Below are 14,390 nucleotides of genomic sequence, written 5' to 3' on the forward strand. Positions count from 1 at the left end.
CCTAGTTGCTTTTCCTGTTCATTTAGGAAGAGTGTTTTCTTCCCTCGTGGCGAACAGAAGTGGTGGTGTTGGTAAGGAAAGGCCTGGGCTGCATAATACCTGTTTTCCTGCCTACAGGCACACAAACCCTAGCAGGACAAGAGGACGCCTGGCCACGTCAGACTTTCTCACCGCCTCTTTACCCATCACTCCCCTCCAGTACTATAGTTTCTCATTCGGATCCCGTCTGTCTCCTCCCTTCCTGCATCACAAGGATTTTGTAAAGAACGATGGAGTGGATTTTAGTTTCTCTGGGAAAGATTATAAGAGATTAGATCCAGGGTTCTTTTTTCTGATGAGGTGCTCCCCTTGTTTACCCCTAAGACTTATGATGGCTGAGACAAGACAGGAGATCAAGAGTACTGGTCAACCTTGGAATTTGGGTCTCAAAATATGCGACCTGTTGTTTGTGATTCATAAGGAGGGGTCCGGGTAACCCAGGTGCAGATGGACATACAGAAGCTCTGGTGATAGAAGAGACAAGAACTGGAGATCAGCACCAGTAGCTTGTAATCATCCTAGGTGAACAGCTAGTGGGGTTCCTGTCTTAGAGTCTTACTTGCCTGGAATAGTTTACTTATGGTATTTCTGAAGGGGAACATGGAATTAAGTGACCTTTCGCATTTCCTTGAGGGCCTCTAATTCTAAAATAACTTGGAAAATGGATTGGGAATACAGTGTAACCTGTGGCAAAGCTTAACCATGCCGAACAGATTTTTCTCTTTGAATAGTTGTTATCCCTGAGGAGCCATGGTTTTACCCGTGATGCTGTGCAAAAGCTGTATGGATTTTTGGATTCCACTGAGTTGGATTTTGCCTTTGAGTGGGTATTGCTAAATGAAAGAGAACAGCAGCAGGCTTCCCCTGAGAGGCCACTGTCAGCCTACAAAGCTGTATAGGTGTGTGTTATCCTAATCATATACTTTTGGCTGTAGACATGTTTATTATCTTATTGAAGTATAATTTACATACAATAAAATGCACAGATCTTAAGTGCTTAGTTCAAGAAGGTTTGTTTTTTTTTAAGGAGTTCACTTTTTAAAAATTATTTTTTAAAAACTGTGGTAAAAGACATGTAAGATAAAGATGTGGTACATATGTACAATGGAATATTACTCAGCCATAAAAAGAAATGAAATTGGGTCATTTGTAGAGACGTGGATGGATCTAGAGACTGTCATACAGAGTGAAGTAAGTCAGAAAGAGAAAAACAAATATCGTATATTAAGGCATATATGTGGAACCTAGAAAAGTGGTACAGATGAACTAGTTTGCAGGCCAGAAATAGAGACACGGATGCAGAGAATAAACATATGGACACCAAGCGGGGAAAGCGGGGTGGGGCAGCGGTGGGATGAACTGGGAGATGGGGATTGACCTATATACACTAATATGTATAAAATAGATAACTAATAAGAACCTGCTGTATAAAAAAATAAAATAAAATTCAATTTTTATTGGAAAAAAATTATTTTAAAAATTGTGGTAAAATACACGTAAGGTAAAATTTACCATCCTAACTATTTTTAAGGGTTCAGTTTAGTGGCATTCAGCACATTTACATTGTTTTGTGACTATCACCACCACTCTTTTCATCTTGCGGAGCTGCAACTCTGTATCTGCTAAACTGTAACTCCTTTTCCTCCCTTTCTCTCACCCCCTGGCACTACCATTCTACCTTCTGTTTTATGAGTTTGACTAAGTACCTAGTATAAGTGGAATCATACAGTGTCTGGCTTATTTCACTTAGCGTAATGTCCTCAAGGTCCATCCATGTTGTGGCACATGTCAAATTTCCTTTCTTTTTAAGGCTGAATAATATTCCATTGTGTGTATGTACCACATTGTGTTTATCCATTCATCTGTCAGTTGACACATGGGTTGCTTCCATCTTTTGGCTATTTTGAATAGTGCTGCTGTGAACATGGATATACAAATATCTCTTTCAGTCCCTGCTTTCAATGTTTTCGAAAGATACATATATATATATATATATATATATATATATATATATATATATCCAGATTGTATATACCTAGAATACATATACCCATAAGTGGAATTGCTGGATCACGTAGTAATTACTCTATTTTTAACTTTTCAAGGAACCACCATGCTGTTTTCCAAAGTGGCTGTACTATTTTACACTCCTGCCAGCAGTACACAAGGAATCCGGTTTCTCCACATCTTCACTGACACTTATTTTCTGTTTTGTTTTGGTTTTGTTTTTGTTTTTTGGCCGCACCATGTGGGATCTTAGTTCCCTGACCAGGGATCGAACCTGCGCCCCCTGCAGTGGAAGCACAGAGTCTTAACCACTGGACTGCCAGGGAAGTCCCATTTTGTTTTGTTTTAGTAGTAGCCATCCTAATGGGTGTGAGGTGAGTTCAATGAGTTTTGACAAATGTATACAGCTGGGTACCACTGCCCCAGTCAAGATAAGGAACATTTCAGTCACCCCCTAAAGTTCCTTTCCTCATGCTCCTGGGCAGGTATATCCCCTCCGCCTCACCACCACCCGCCAACCCCTGACCCTAGGCAACCATTTTTGTGCTTTCTGGCATTATACATTAGCTTTGTTTTTTCTAGAATTTCATATAAATTTCATATAAACACTTTATTTGGCTTCATTCACTCAGAATAATATTTTAGAGATTCATCCATGTTATCACTATATCAGTAGTTTACTGAATAGTATTCCATTGCATGAATATTCTGCAATTTGTTTATCCATTTATCTGTTGATGGACATTTGAGCTGTCTCCAGTTTGGAGCAGTTGTGAATAGGGCTCATGTGAACACTCTTGCCCAAGTTTTTTTGTGGATATGGGTTTTCACTTATCTTGGGTAAATAAGAGATGGAATCCTGAGTCAAAGGGTAGATTCATGTTTAACCTTATTAGAAACTGCCGAATAGTTCTCTCAAGTTCACAGTGTTTGAAAGTTTCAGTTGCTCTATATCTTCTCTAACATTTAATGGTGTCCAGTTTTTGTTTTCCTTTTTTTTTTTTTCACCATTTTAGGGGATGTGAAATGGTATCTCATTGTGGTTTTAATTTGTGTTTTCTGCATAACCAATAACAAGCATGTTTTCATATACTTATTGATCATTCATATATCTTTTGTGAAGTGTCTGTTCAAGTGTTTTGCCCATTTAAAAATTGCCTTGTTCATCCTTGTATTATGATTTTTAGTTCTTTATATACTCTTTTTATTTTTTATTTTTTTAATTTTTGTTCTTCTAGTTGAGTCAACTGCAGGCTTATTTTAAAATTTATTTTTCTATACAGCAGGTTCTTATTAGTTATTAGCTCGTTATATACTCTTTTTTTTTATTAGTTTCTGCTTTATAACAAAGTGAATCAGTCATACATATACATCTGTTCCCACATCCCTTCCCTCATGCATCTCCCTCCCTCCCACCCTCCCCATCCCACCCCTCCAGGTGGTCACAAAGCACCGAGCTGATCTCCCTGTGCTCTGCGGCTGCTTCCCACTATCTATCTACCTTACGTTTGGTAGTGTATATATGTCCATGCCTCTCTTTCGCTTTGTCACAGCTTACCCTTCCCCCTCCCCATATCCTCAAGTCCATTCTCAAGTAGGTCTGTGTCTTTATTCCCGTTTTACACCTAGGTTCTTCATGACATTTTTTTTTTTAATTCCGTATATATGTGTTAGCATATGGTATTTGTCTTTCTCTTTCTGACTTACTTCACTCTGTACAACAGACTCTAGGTCTATCCACCTCATTACAAATAGCTCAGTTTCGTTATATACTCTTGATTCAAGTCCTTTGTCAGATGTATGTGCAGTGAATATTTTTCCCCAATCTATGGCTCTTCTGTTAATTTTCGTAATAGTGTCTTTTATTGAGCAAACCTTTTTTATTTTGATGAATCTTGTCAATATTGGCTTTTATGGCTAGTGCTTTTTTGTGTCCTATCTAAGAAATGTCTGCCTACTTCAGGGTGGAGAATATATTCTCCTATGTGGGTGAGAAATAAACCCCACTGGGACTGTGGTGTTGGCTGCACTGCCCTCAGATTTAGACCTTCCCATGGCTGTTTCCCATCAGAAGGATGGCACGGATTCTCCTGTACTAGTGTGAACCTGTCCCACCCATGCTGCCAGCACCTGCCAGACCTTGGGTCAGTGAATGAATCCAACACGTTATTACCATGCATGTTACCCAGAGGCAAACCCACCACTTACCTGTAGACAGGGCTGTCTCCTGTCTACATGAAGGGGTGGGCTGGGCGTTCTCTGTTGTCTTCTCTACCCTTAAAATCCAACACTGGTGGAAATGAGCTCTTTCTGGGGCAGGCATTTCTGCTCCATTTCTACTCCCGCTTTCTTTGTGTACTTACATCATGGCCTTGGATTGCCCTCTCACCTGTGGTTTGCTAGACGTTTTGATCTGAAATGGGGGAAAATCAACTCTGGGAGATCAAAAGAATAGTTGTGATTTAATTCTGGAGGGGCACTGCCTCTAACAGCGTAAGTAAACTGCCATCTGGGGCTTGAGAAAACATGTCAGAGCTGCGCCAAACCCATGTTAGACTTTGAATGAAAGCCCATGCTGTTTTCGGTTCGTAGCATAAGCCGGAAGACCTATTTCTAGCATCCCTTCTTTCTCTCCCTACTGGCGTACACTGGAGAGTCTAAATATTGCTGACATTAGGGTAAACATAACCAAATGGGTCCATTATTTCAAACCTTTGACACTGAACTCAAAGTATCCCAAGCGTGTGATGCATCAGTCAGTCTCTGAAGCAGGCTGCACTTGGGGTACTTTCATATTGTGGTTGGAACCCCTGCACTGAGTACAGGATTCTGGGCCCTGTTATGGGGGGAGCGGCACAGAATGCGCCTGGATGGACTCCTTATGTCCCTCTCAGCTGGAAGTGGCACAACTCTGGCCACGTGTCAGCTCCAAGAGACACTGTCACAGAGCCACGTTGCCTTGTTCTCCCACTGGAAAGGCTGGACGGCTGAACTAAGGGAGGGGTGTGTGGGGTTAGAAATGTGGTCTCTTCAAATAGCCAACAGTCTTGTAATCAACACTGTTGACTGGAAGCTGTCTGCCAGTCAAAGTGTGGTCTAGTTTCCAGTGGATAAGTCTGGGAGAGGAACGTTTTTTTTGTTGTTTTGTTTTGCATCCAGCTTGTTAAAGACATGAAGAAGAAGAAAGAATTCAGCTCAGCAAAAGATGTGACAATTTAACGTTTTGATTCCATTATTACTCTAAAAGCTTCTAGCATTACACCTGCCCTAATGCATAATGGTACACGTGTGTACACATGCCTGCATTTAACATGGTATAGTATAAAGGTCTCTAGGGTCACGGCTGTGACTGAAAACACAGCTCCTACCACCCGCTACATGAGTGACTTTGGGCATCATGCTTAACTTTTCTAAAATTTAAGTTATCATGCCCAGTTCACTGGACAATGAGAAGGCAAAAAGATAGAGTATTGATAAAGGACCTAGACACTCAGTATAACTAAATGGTCAATAAATATTTATTTAAAAATAAAGTCCCTCCAGCTCCAGCACACATGACAAGGAATACAAGGCCAGCTTTCCTGATGCTGAGCCACTGAGCAGTGGCAGAGGCTGCCCCACGGAGGAGTGAGCCCCAGGACCAGAGGGAGGAGATTAAAGGCTAGGAGATGAGCCTTCTGAAAGGTTGTAGAGTCCTTGCAATGGGAAGGAAGTTCAGCAGAGTTCTTGCCAACCACCTGCAAGATTTTTTTTACTCATAGGCTATTCTTGAACAGACAAGGCACAGGGGATAATTTTCTGTATGAAGGGAATAGACAGGGTGATGAAGGTGTGCCTTTTAGCACCTAGAATGGTACCTGGCCTGGGGCAGGCATTCAGATCATATTTGTTGAATGAATGAACATGAAACATCAGCGAAACTATTCTATCAGTTCCATGATTAAGAGCAATAATTGGTGTTACCAGTGCATCAGCTTCTTGTTTCTACGGTCACTAGCCTGAGAGGACGAGGGGAATCCAAACAGTTTGTCTGCAATTAAAAGGCAGAATAGGGCCTCCCTGGTGGCGCAAGTGGTTGAGAGTCCTCCTGCCGATGCAGGGGATACGGGTTCGTGCCCCGGTCTGGGAGGATCCCATATGCCGCGGAGCGGCTGGGCCCGTGAGCCATGGCCGCTGAGCCTGCGCGTCCGGAGCCTGCGCGTCCGGAGCCTGTGCTCCGCAACGGGGGAGGCCACAACAGTGAGAGGCCCGCATACCGCAAAAAAAAAAAAAAAAAAAAAAAAAAAGGCAGAATAATTTAAAAACACCACCAACAACAAATAAAACAGCCAACCAGAATTCCAGAGATCTCCAGTCCACAGGTAGCATTTGGAGTCACTCAGATAATGAAAGAAAAGTACTTAGGAAAATTTGAAGCCTTATACTATGGAAGCTGAATACAGTACCCAGAGAAACACTTATAAAATTTATTAGAATATGCATTGATTTGTGCCCTACTTGAAGCTTGTGACTGGGGACACTGAGGTATTATGTGAAGTAGAAAGGACATGTAGCAAAGCAAGCATAGAACTAAGAGTGCAGGTCCCAACCAGCTCTCCAGCAATCATTAAGACCACCTCATTGCTCTTTTTATTTTTCTAATCTTATCTCTTAATACAATATAGAACTCACCATAGCCAGCTTTCATTATTGTATCACCCAGTTGGTTTGTAAAGTGGAGATAATACCATGATTCCAAAGGTTACTGGGTAGATTAAGATCATGTAGAGGAGTGTTTAATAAATGTTCCTTCCCTCCTTCTCCCTGCCTTTTGGACAAAGGAATCAGAGTAGAAAACTTTAATAGACTTTGGCATGATGTATGCCATGGTATACATGGTATACATGGAATGGTAGAGAAGGAGTGAGGATGTTTTAAATTATATGTAAAACCTGTTTTTTAATTATTTGTGGATTAATTATTTGTGGATTGAAATTATTATTACTGTTCCCAACAATGCTATGAATAAGTGGCTAAATTTTGGACAAAAGACTGTTAATAAGTTACTTGCCAGATGATGGGTTGGAATAGATTCTTCCCTGTAATTGCTTAGCAAATAGGTTTCCAACTTTCCATTCATTTAGCTTGCACACTTTGCCTTGGATTAAATGTTTGAAAGTGAAAACGCCATCCCAGCAACAAAATTTCCTTTGTTTTTATTATTTATTTGGTTGCGCTTGGTGTTAGCTGTGGCAGGCAGGCTCCTTAGTTGCGGCTCACCTGCTCCTTAGTTGTGGCATGTGTGCTCCTTAGTTGTGGCTCGCTGGCTCCTTAGTTGTGGCATGAGAACTCTTAGTTGCAGCATGCATGTGAGATCTAGTTCCCTGACCAGGGATCAAACCCATGCCCCCTGCATTTGGAGCTCAGAGTCTTATCCACTGTGCCACCAGGGAAGTCCGTCCTTTACCTTTAGAAGAATCTAAGTTCCAAGGAAAAAGAGTTGCTTTCATGTTCCCATTTCATAGACAGTTTTAAAAACCTTTAGTGCCTGGGTGGGGCCCACTTGCACTCCACAGATCCACAGACTAAATGTTTAAATTTGTCATCCTGTGGGATGTAAAATGAAACCATGTACCAAAGAAAAATGGTGAATGACTCACTCACATGTGATCTTCCAGGGAGGAGAAGGATTCAGTAAGAATGTGTCACAAGGACATCAGATCCCTTCACAATGAAGGTTGAGGTTGCCTGTCCTGGGATGTGAGTCAATGTTATGAATCTGAATGGAGGCTGCCAAGTTATGTCGGGGTCTCAAGGAGAGCATCTTGTACTGGGGTGAATTCATCATGGTGCCGCATCCAGCAGTACCAGAGAAATTGTATTTGTTAGCACATCAGGAAGGGGTTCACCTCTCAGGGACAGGTTCATATTTGTAGGCTTATCACACATATGCACTCACATGCTTGTGCACGCTAATTTATTTATTTATGTTGAGAAATATAACTGTTACTTAGACAAAAATCCTCATACTCCAGTGCTTTGTAGACAGGTCCACATGGGAAGCCAAACTCGAGTCCAGAGTTTGCTTGGCAACCAAGGAATCAAAACAAAGAGTTTTAGATGGATAAAATTCATCTTCATAGTGGGGAAATGTCTGACGCCTGAACCATTGATCATGGGGCCAAGCCACCCTTTCTTGAGGCCAGGGTTTTGATAAATATTTCAAAATACTCTTCTTTGATGGTTTTGGGTTGAGCTTGCCTTGTTGATGGACACAGTTTTTCTTTAAATATGTCTAATACCCTTCAGCAAGCTAGCTTCATCTCGGGAGCTATTCTTTCTCCTTGAGATGAGTTTGCATATCTTTGTTTTGATGATTATTTACTGATTTTACTAGTCAGTCTAATTTGCCTGCTTTCCAAATTCTGGGTGAGTGTGGAGGAATGCACCACACTGCTGCCTATATGGCCTACTGAAATATTACCAGGAGTCAGGGCCTTGTTCACATACCTGCAGTCTGCCATAAGGACAGGAGAAACTTTATGCTTGAGTCAGTACCTGGCTTGCCAATTTTGGGCAGTGATACAATAGGGCAGAATGGAGGGTAGTGTAATAATTATCCTTCTGGACATCCTAGAGGAAAACAGTAGGGATGTGTTCTCGACATACCTAATTTTTCTTTATGAATTCATCATAAATTATTTCTGAAAGTGTATGTGATCTTACTTGAAATAGGTTGAACTTATTTATAACTTATTATTCATTTATGTAACTGCCATTGGGATAAGTCTCTTACATTTAGTTCCCAGCTTTCTTTCAGTTGCTCTAAAACTATGTCCTAAAATCTTCAGGAATCCTACCCTGAGCCCTAGGTGAGGAGTTCCCATATTATAAAGAAGATGCAGTTTCCCACCCACTGCATAACCCATAGGTTTTTTTAAAAAGGCATCGCAAACATATGGTCCCTTCAGCCTTCATCTTTCCATCCTGAAGAGTCCTGATGCTTTTAAGGTCATTTGAGTGACACCCAAAACTGAGTGTGTCTGCATGTCACAGATGTAAAGACTGAGGCAAGCTGCTAATTATTTGCCCCCTTGTGAGCCACAAAGGAGCTTGTACAACCCCAATACAAAGTCTGAGTCATTGTGAACTTGGTCATACTGGTCAGTTTATGTGACTGTAGGCTGGCCTTCAGAGAGAAAGAGCAAATGAATCAAGGAGGCTGAGGCAGAAGAGGATTCCTATAAAGAATCCTTGGCTCTGCAGGCCTGTGGACGTGTGGGTGGCCTTTTAGGGATGGAGTTTCAGGTAGAAGGGCCTTTCATCCTCTGGAGGCTGATTATTCTGCACAGTTAAGAAGAGGCCTACAGCAATTCTGTATTGAGAGAGGGGGGTGTTTGATTCCTTCCCCCATTCTTGCCAAGAATTATTGAGGTGCCAGATACTGTGCTAGTAAGCATGTGTATGGGTTCACTTTATACGTATTACCTGACATCTAATGAAAGAAACGAAGGGTGCCATTTACTGCATTCATTCCTAAAATCTATTTAGAAACTCAGTTGGTGCTAGTAAATAATAAATATACAACAGCTGTCTTTATATAAATGGACTTATGCTGTGTGCTGTCCAAGTTTTAAAATAAATTGTCTGGCTAAAAGCACCCTGTGTTCAAGTGTGATACAGTTTTTTCCTTTAGTAAAACATTTCTAGCTCATTGAATAATGACTCTCAGTATTTCCAGAAAGCTTTGCTCAAGCCACCACTGAAATTTGAATTTTATATAATGTTAATGTGTCGTAAAATATTATTCATTTGATTTTTGATCAACTGTTGAAAATGTAAAAAAAACATTCTTAGCTTGTAGACTGTAGAAAAATAGAATTTGGCCCCTGAGCTGAAGTTTGCCAATCCCTCTTCTATACCATTATCCTGTTATATCTTCATCTTACTGGTATCTGAAATTGTCTTATGTATTCATTTGTTTGTTTGTTGTCTGTCTTTCCTGGTACATTGTAAGCTCCATGAAGGCAGGTTCTTTGTCTTATTCACTGTATTATCTCTATCAACTAGAACAGTGTCTGGGATATAGAGGTGTGTTATGAATATTTAGTGATTAAATGAATAAATCCATATAGTTTAGGAGCCACTAAATCCAATAAAGTCTTCCTTCCAAATATCTCATGTGTATATCCTATTCCAGGGGCCACATCCTACCCAGACCTTTGCCTCTGTTTTAGTGCAGATCTTTGTTCCTGTACAAATACCTCGAGCCTTCCTGACCCCTTGTCTCTGACTCTAGTCTACCCTCTAGTATAGTAACTTGCTAAAGTATATTTTGTCTTACATCATTTCTCTGCAAAACCCAAGCCTTTTCACTGTTTTCCCATTCCTACAGTATAAGTCAGACTCCTCAGGTGCACACACAGGGCCCTTGGTAATCAGTTCCCCACCTGCTTTTCCACCCGTATCTCTGAGCCTTCCCTGTAAGGAGCCCCCTGCTCCAGCAGCCTCGTCACCTTCTTGTCCCTGAAGCCACTGCTCATTCCCACCTCTGCACATTTGCTCCGGCTGTGCCCCAGAGCCAGTGGACATTCCCTGTAGGAAGGGATTGACCCCTAGGTCATAGGAGATAAGTCTGTAGAGAGTGATGGGAAACAAGGAAGAATGAGCTAAGCCTCAGGAAGTGGAAGATGAAGAATGAACGTGGCCAAACATGACTCAGTTGGTGACAAAGTGGGGCAAGAAGGATGTAGTTATTCTGGGAGAATGATTGAAAAGGGCTCTCTGGCAGGGTTATCTAGGCCAGTGCTTTTCAAACCACTGTGTGGACAGATATTCGGGGAATCTTGTTAAAATGCAGATTCTGGCAGTAGGTCTGGAGTGGGGGCCTGGGATTCTGCACTTTTCAAAAATTTTTTAAATTTTTTTTTAAAAATCTTTTTTATTTATTTATTTTTGGCTGTGTTGGGTCTTCATTTCTGTGCGAGGACTTTCTCTAGTTGCGGCGAGCGGGGGCCACTCTTCATCGCGGTGCATGGGCCTCTCACTATCGCGGCCTCTCTTGTTGCGGAGCACAGGCTCCAGACGCGCAGGCTCAGTAGTTGTGGCGCACGGGCTTAGTTGCTCCACGGCATGTGGGATCTTCCCAGACCAGGGCTCGAACCCGTGTCCCCTGCATTAGCAGGCAGATTCTCAACCACTGCACCACCAGGGAAGCCCTGGGATTCTGCACTTTTAAGAAGCTCCCACATGATGCCCATGCTTCTGGTTCTGGGATGATTCTTTTGAGTATCAAGGATCTAACTATGTGCTCAGGAAAGGAGCCTTTTCCATAAGACCTGGATGTGGAAACAGGAAGCCAGGTGGCCTGCTCCTCAGAGGCCTGCCTTCAATAAAGACATTTCTTGCATTCTAAACGACTGAATAAATGTATGATGGCTCCAGTCTTCTTGCTGAAGGAGGGGGTGTTGAAGAGAACTAAGGGCCAAGCTGAGCGTGTAAGGCTGCAGCTTAAAGGGAAGAAGCACCTTTAAGTCCTGAGATGGTGGCAGTAAAAGTGGTCATTGGGAAATGAAAAGTCTAATGTTGGTTGGACCAGTGGCCTGTCATTATACACAAATGTGCACGCACACACACACACCCTTTCTCATTTAGGGTAAAGGCTGGAGTGCAGTGCTTTTCCCTGATGCAGTCGGATTCTCTTTTCTTTCTGAGAGGCACCTCTTCTGATCCACTAGAGCTTCCAGTTCAGAATCTAGGTTTGGCTTGAGTACAAGAAATGTACCTCACCCTAACTAAGCAAGAGGAATCATTTCTGTAATGTGTTATCTCCAAACAGAAGAGCAGGTAGGACAGTATTTTGCTGGCGTAATTAACTCGCCCCTTAGAACAGTTTCTCTTTAATGATTAGCCTGGCCCTTGTCTCTTTGCCTAATCAATAGCTGGCCTTTTGATGAAATGGGGTGTTATTTCCCTGTGGCTTAACTTTGTGCAAATTTTACGTTATCCTGATTAATGATTTTAATGACACTTCTCTTATCACAGTAATGTCCTTTCTGCTTTTATCACAGAGAAACTCCTGCTTGGCTGATTGAACTCTGATCCTGACATAGAGTCAAAGTCATGGTAAGTTGGAGACATGCCTCACCCTCCCTGGTGCCAGCTACAGACAGGTACAGGATGTGTACTCAGGGACTGTTGCCATATACAAAGGGTTGTTTGCTCATCAGAGGAGAGGGACGAGGAAATGGAAAGGCAGTTTCTTTTTTCGAAAACACCATTTTAACTTATTTCAGGAGTGGTAACCTGACCCTGAAAATTAATTCAAAGACGGACTCCTTTGAATCCTTCTAACATCCTGAGATATAGAAACAAGTTATAGTTTTCTCTCTGCAGAAACACTACATGTTCATTTTAGAAATTGTAGGCAAATAAAAAGGAAAAACTCAAAATCCCACAGCTTCCTCCACTAGGAGATGACCGCTGTCCACACTTTGTGTAACCCCATCATTTCAGGCTCATCAGCTGAGAAACACTTGTCATCTGCCTCCTGCTGTTGGCTGTGACTGGACTCCTCAGAGCTTGGTTATCTGATCTCAGGGACAGGCAGGGAATTGGATCCCTTTGAGAGTTCCATAAAGCTCACTGCTGCTGTGGAAGCTGAGCCTTTCAGCTACAAACATGGCTATACCTGAGGGTGGCCACCTGCTCTCCTTCTCCTGCCCAAATAAAGTTTCTGAATAGGCAGGTGACGCTTGATCCCTGGTCTTCTAGGAAGAAATAATAGAAGTAGAATCTCATACTTGGAGAGGAACTAGACATTCCGCCAACTCTAGACACTTTCCTTTAGGAAGATGGATGTGTAAACTATCCTGAACAAAGAGTAATATACTCTTAACATTTTCTTTTTTTAACATTAGACATTCTAGAATTTTCTTCATCATCTCTAACAGTCAAGGGCTTACTTACTCGTGTCTGCACCAAATCTCTTATGCTGTCCTTAAAAATCCATTTGTTCTTGATGGATTCTCCCAGGACATGTACAACATTTATTCAGAGATGTTTACAGTGCCCCTACTTTGTGCATGGTATTTGGCTCTGGGGACCCATAATTAATGGGACACTCTTCCTGTTCTGAACAAGCTCGCAGCCTTTCTACATGTGAAGACTGTAACCAAGTGACCCTTTAGTGAGCTTTCCACTGAGGAAAATTACCTCAGTTGCTCTCATCTTTCCTCCTAGAACCTGTTTTTTCCATTATGACTGTTATTTATTGGACAGATAAAGGGCATCTTTAAAGGAAAGGAAAACCATACAATATAATCACACCATTGTAATTCCCAATTATTTTCCATCACTTTATTTTAGACCCTACTTGTATGACAGTGGTTTTGAAATAGTAGTAATAAGACCATAAAGAACAGTTAATGTATTCACTCTAGTCTTTGCTATGCTAACACGCTTATTTTACATCTTATAGCATATTAAAATTATTTACTCTCGATGGTGGAGTTATGGGTGTTGTATTTTTCTTCTTAATTCTTTAAAAAAATTTTTATTGAAGTATAGTTGATTTACAATATGTAAATGTCAGGTGTACAGCATAGCAATTCAGTTATATATATATATTATATATATATTCTTTTTCAGATTCTTTTCCCTTATAGGTTATTACATAATATTGAGTATAGTTCCCTGTGCTATACATTTAGGTCCTTGTTGGTTATCTATTTTATACATAGTAGTTTGTATATGTTAAGCCCAGGCTCCTAATTTATCCCTCCCCCTACCCCCCAGATTTTCTTCTTAATTCTTAAAAAAAATTTTTTTCCAAATCTCTACAATGACCATCTGACACAGTTCTAAAAGGAAAATATGTTTTAAAAGCCATTGTATTCAAATATTTACCAAAAACTTTTAGAGGTATAATTTACATACAGTGAAATGCACAGCTCTTAAGGTTACCGGTAGATGAGTTTTGACAAAGGTATGTATCGTGTAACCTACCCCTCTTATCAAGATAGAACATTTCATCGCTCCAGGAAGTTCCTCCATGCCCCTTGCAGATCAGTCCCCACCCTGCTCTCCACTCCACTCCAGAAATGGAACCACTGTTCTGATTGTTTTCACCATAGATTAGTTTTGCCTGTTCAAGAACATCCTATAAATGGAATCATAGAGCGTGTGCTCTTTTATTGTCAGCATTGTATTTTTTGCAATCCATCCCTGGTGCTGTATCAGCAGTTTGTTCCTCCGTTCCTTTTTATTGCTAAGTATTTCATCGTATCGTATTCCCATCTTTTGACATTTATGTTCATCATTATTTATTATTTTAATAACTGAATGACATTTCATTGATTGTGATG

At 41.2% G+C, this 14,390-nt stretch overlaps 1 protein-coding gene across 1 annotated transcript in view; it reads left to right on the forward strand.

The window, feature by feature from the left end:
* ANXA4 (annexin A4) overlaps nt 1-14,390 on the forward strand; it is a 75,323-nt gene that overhangs the window by 15,256 nt on the left and 45,677 nt on the right. Inside the window, exon 2 of the mRNA XM_060117032.1 lies at nt 12,096-12,150. Within this exon, the coding sequence (XP_059973015.1) occupies nt 12,148-12,150 (3 nt within the window). The 5' untranslated portion in view covers nt 12,096-12,147. The remainder of the gene's footprint in view (nt 1-12,095; nt 12,151-14,390) is intronic.

The sequence above is a fragment of the Mesoplodon densirostris genome, chromosome 14, assembly GCF_025265405.1.
Source record: "Mesoplodon densirostris isolate mMesDen1 chromosome 14, mMesDen1 primary haplotype, whole genome shotgun sequence".
Taxonomy (NCBI): Eukaryota; Metazoa; Chordata; class Mammalia; order Artiodactyla; family Ziphiidae; genus Mesoplodon; species Mesoplodon densirostris.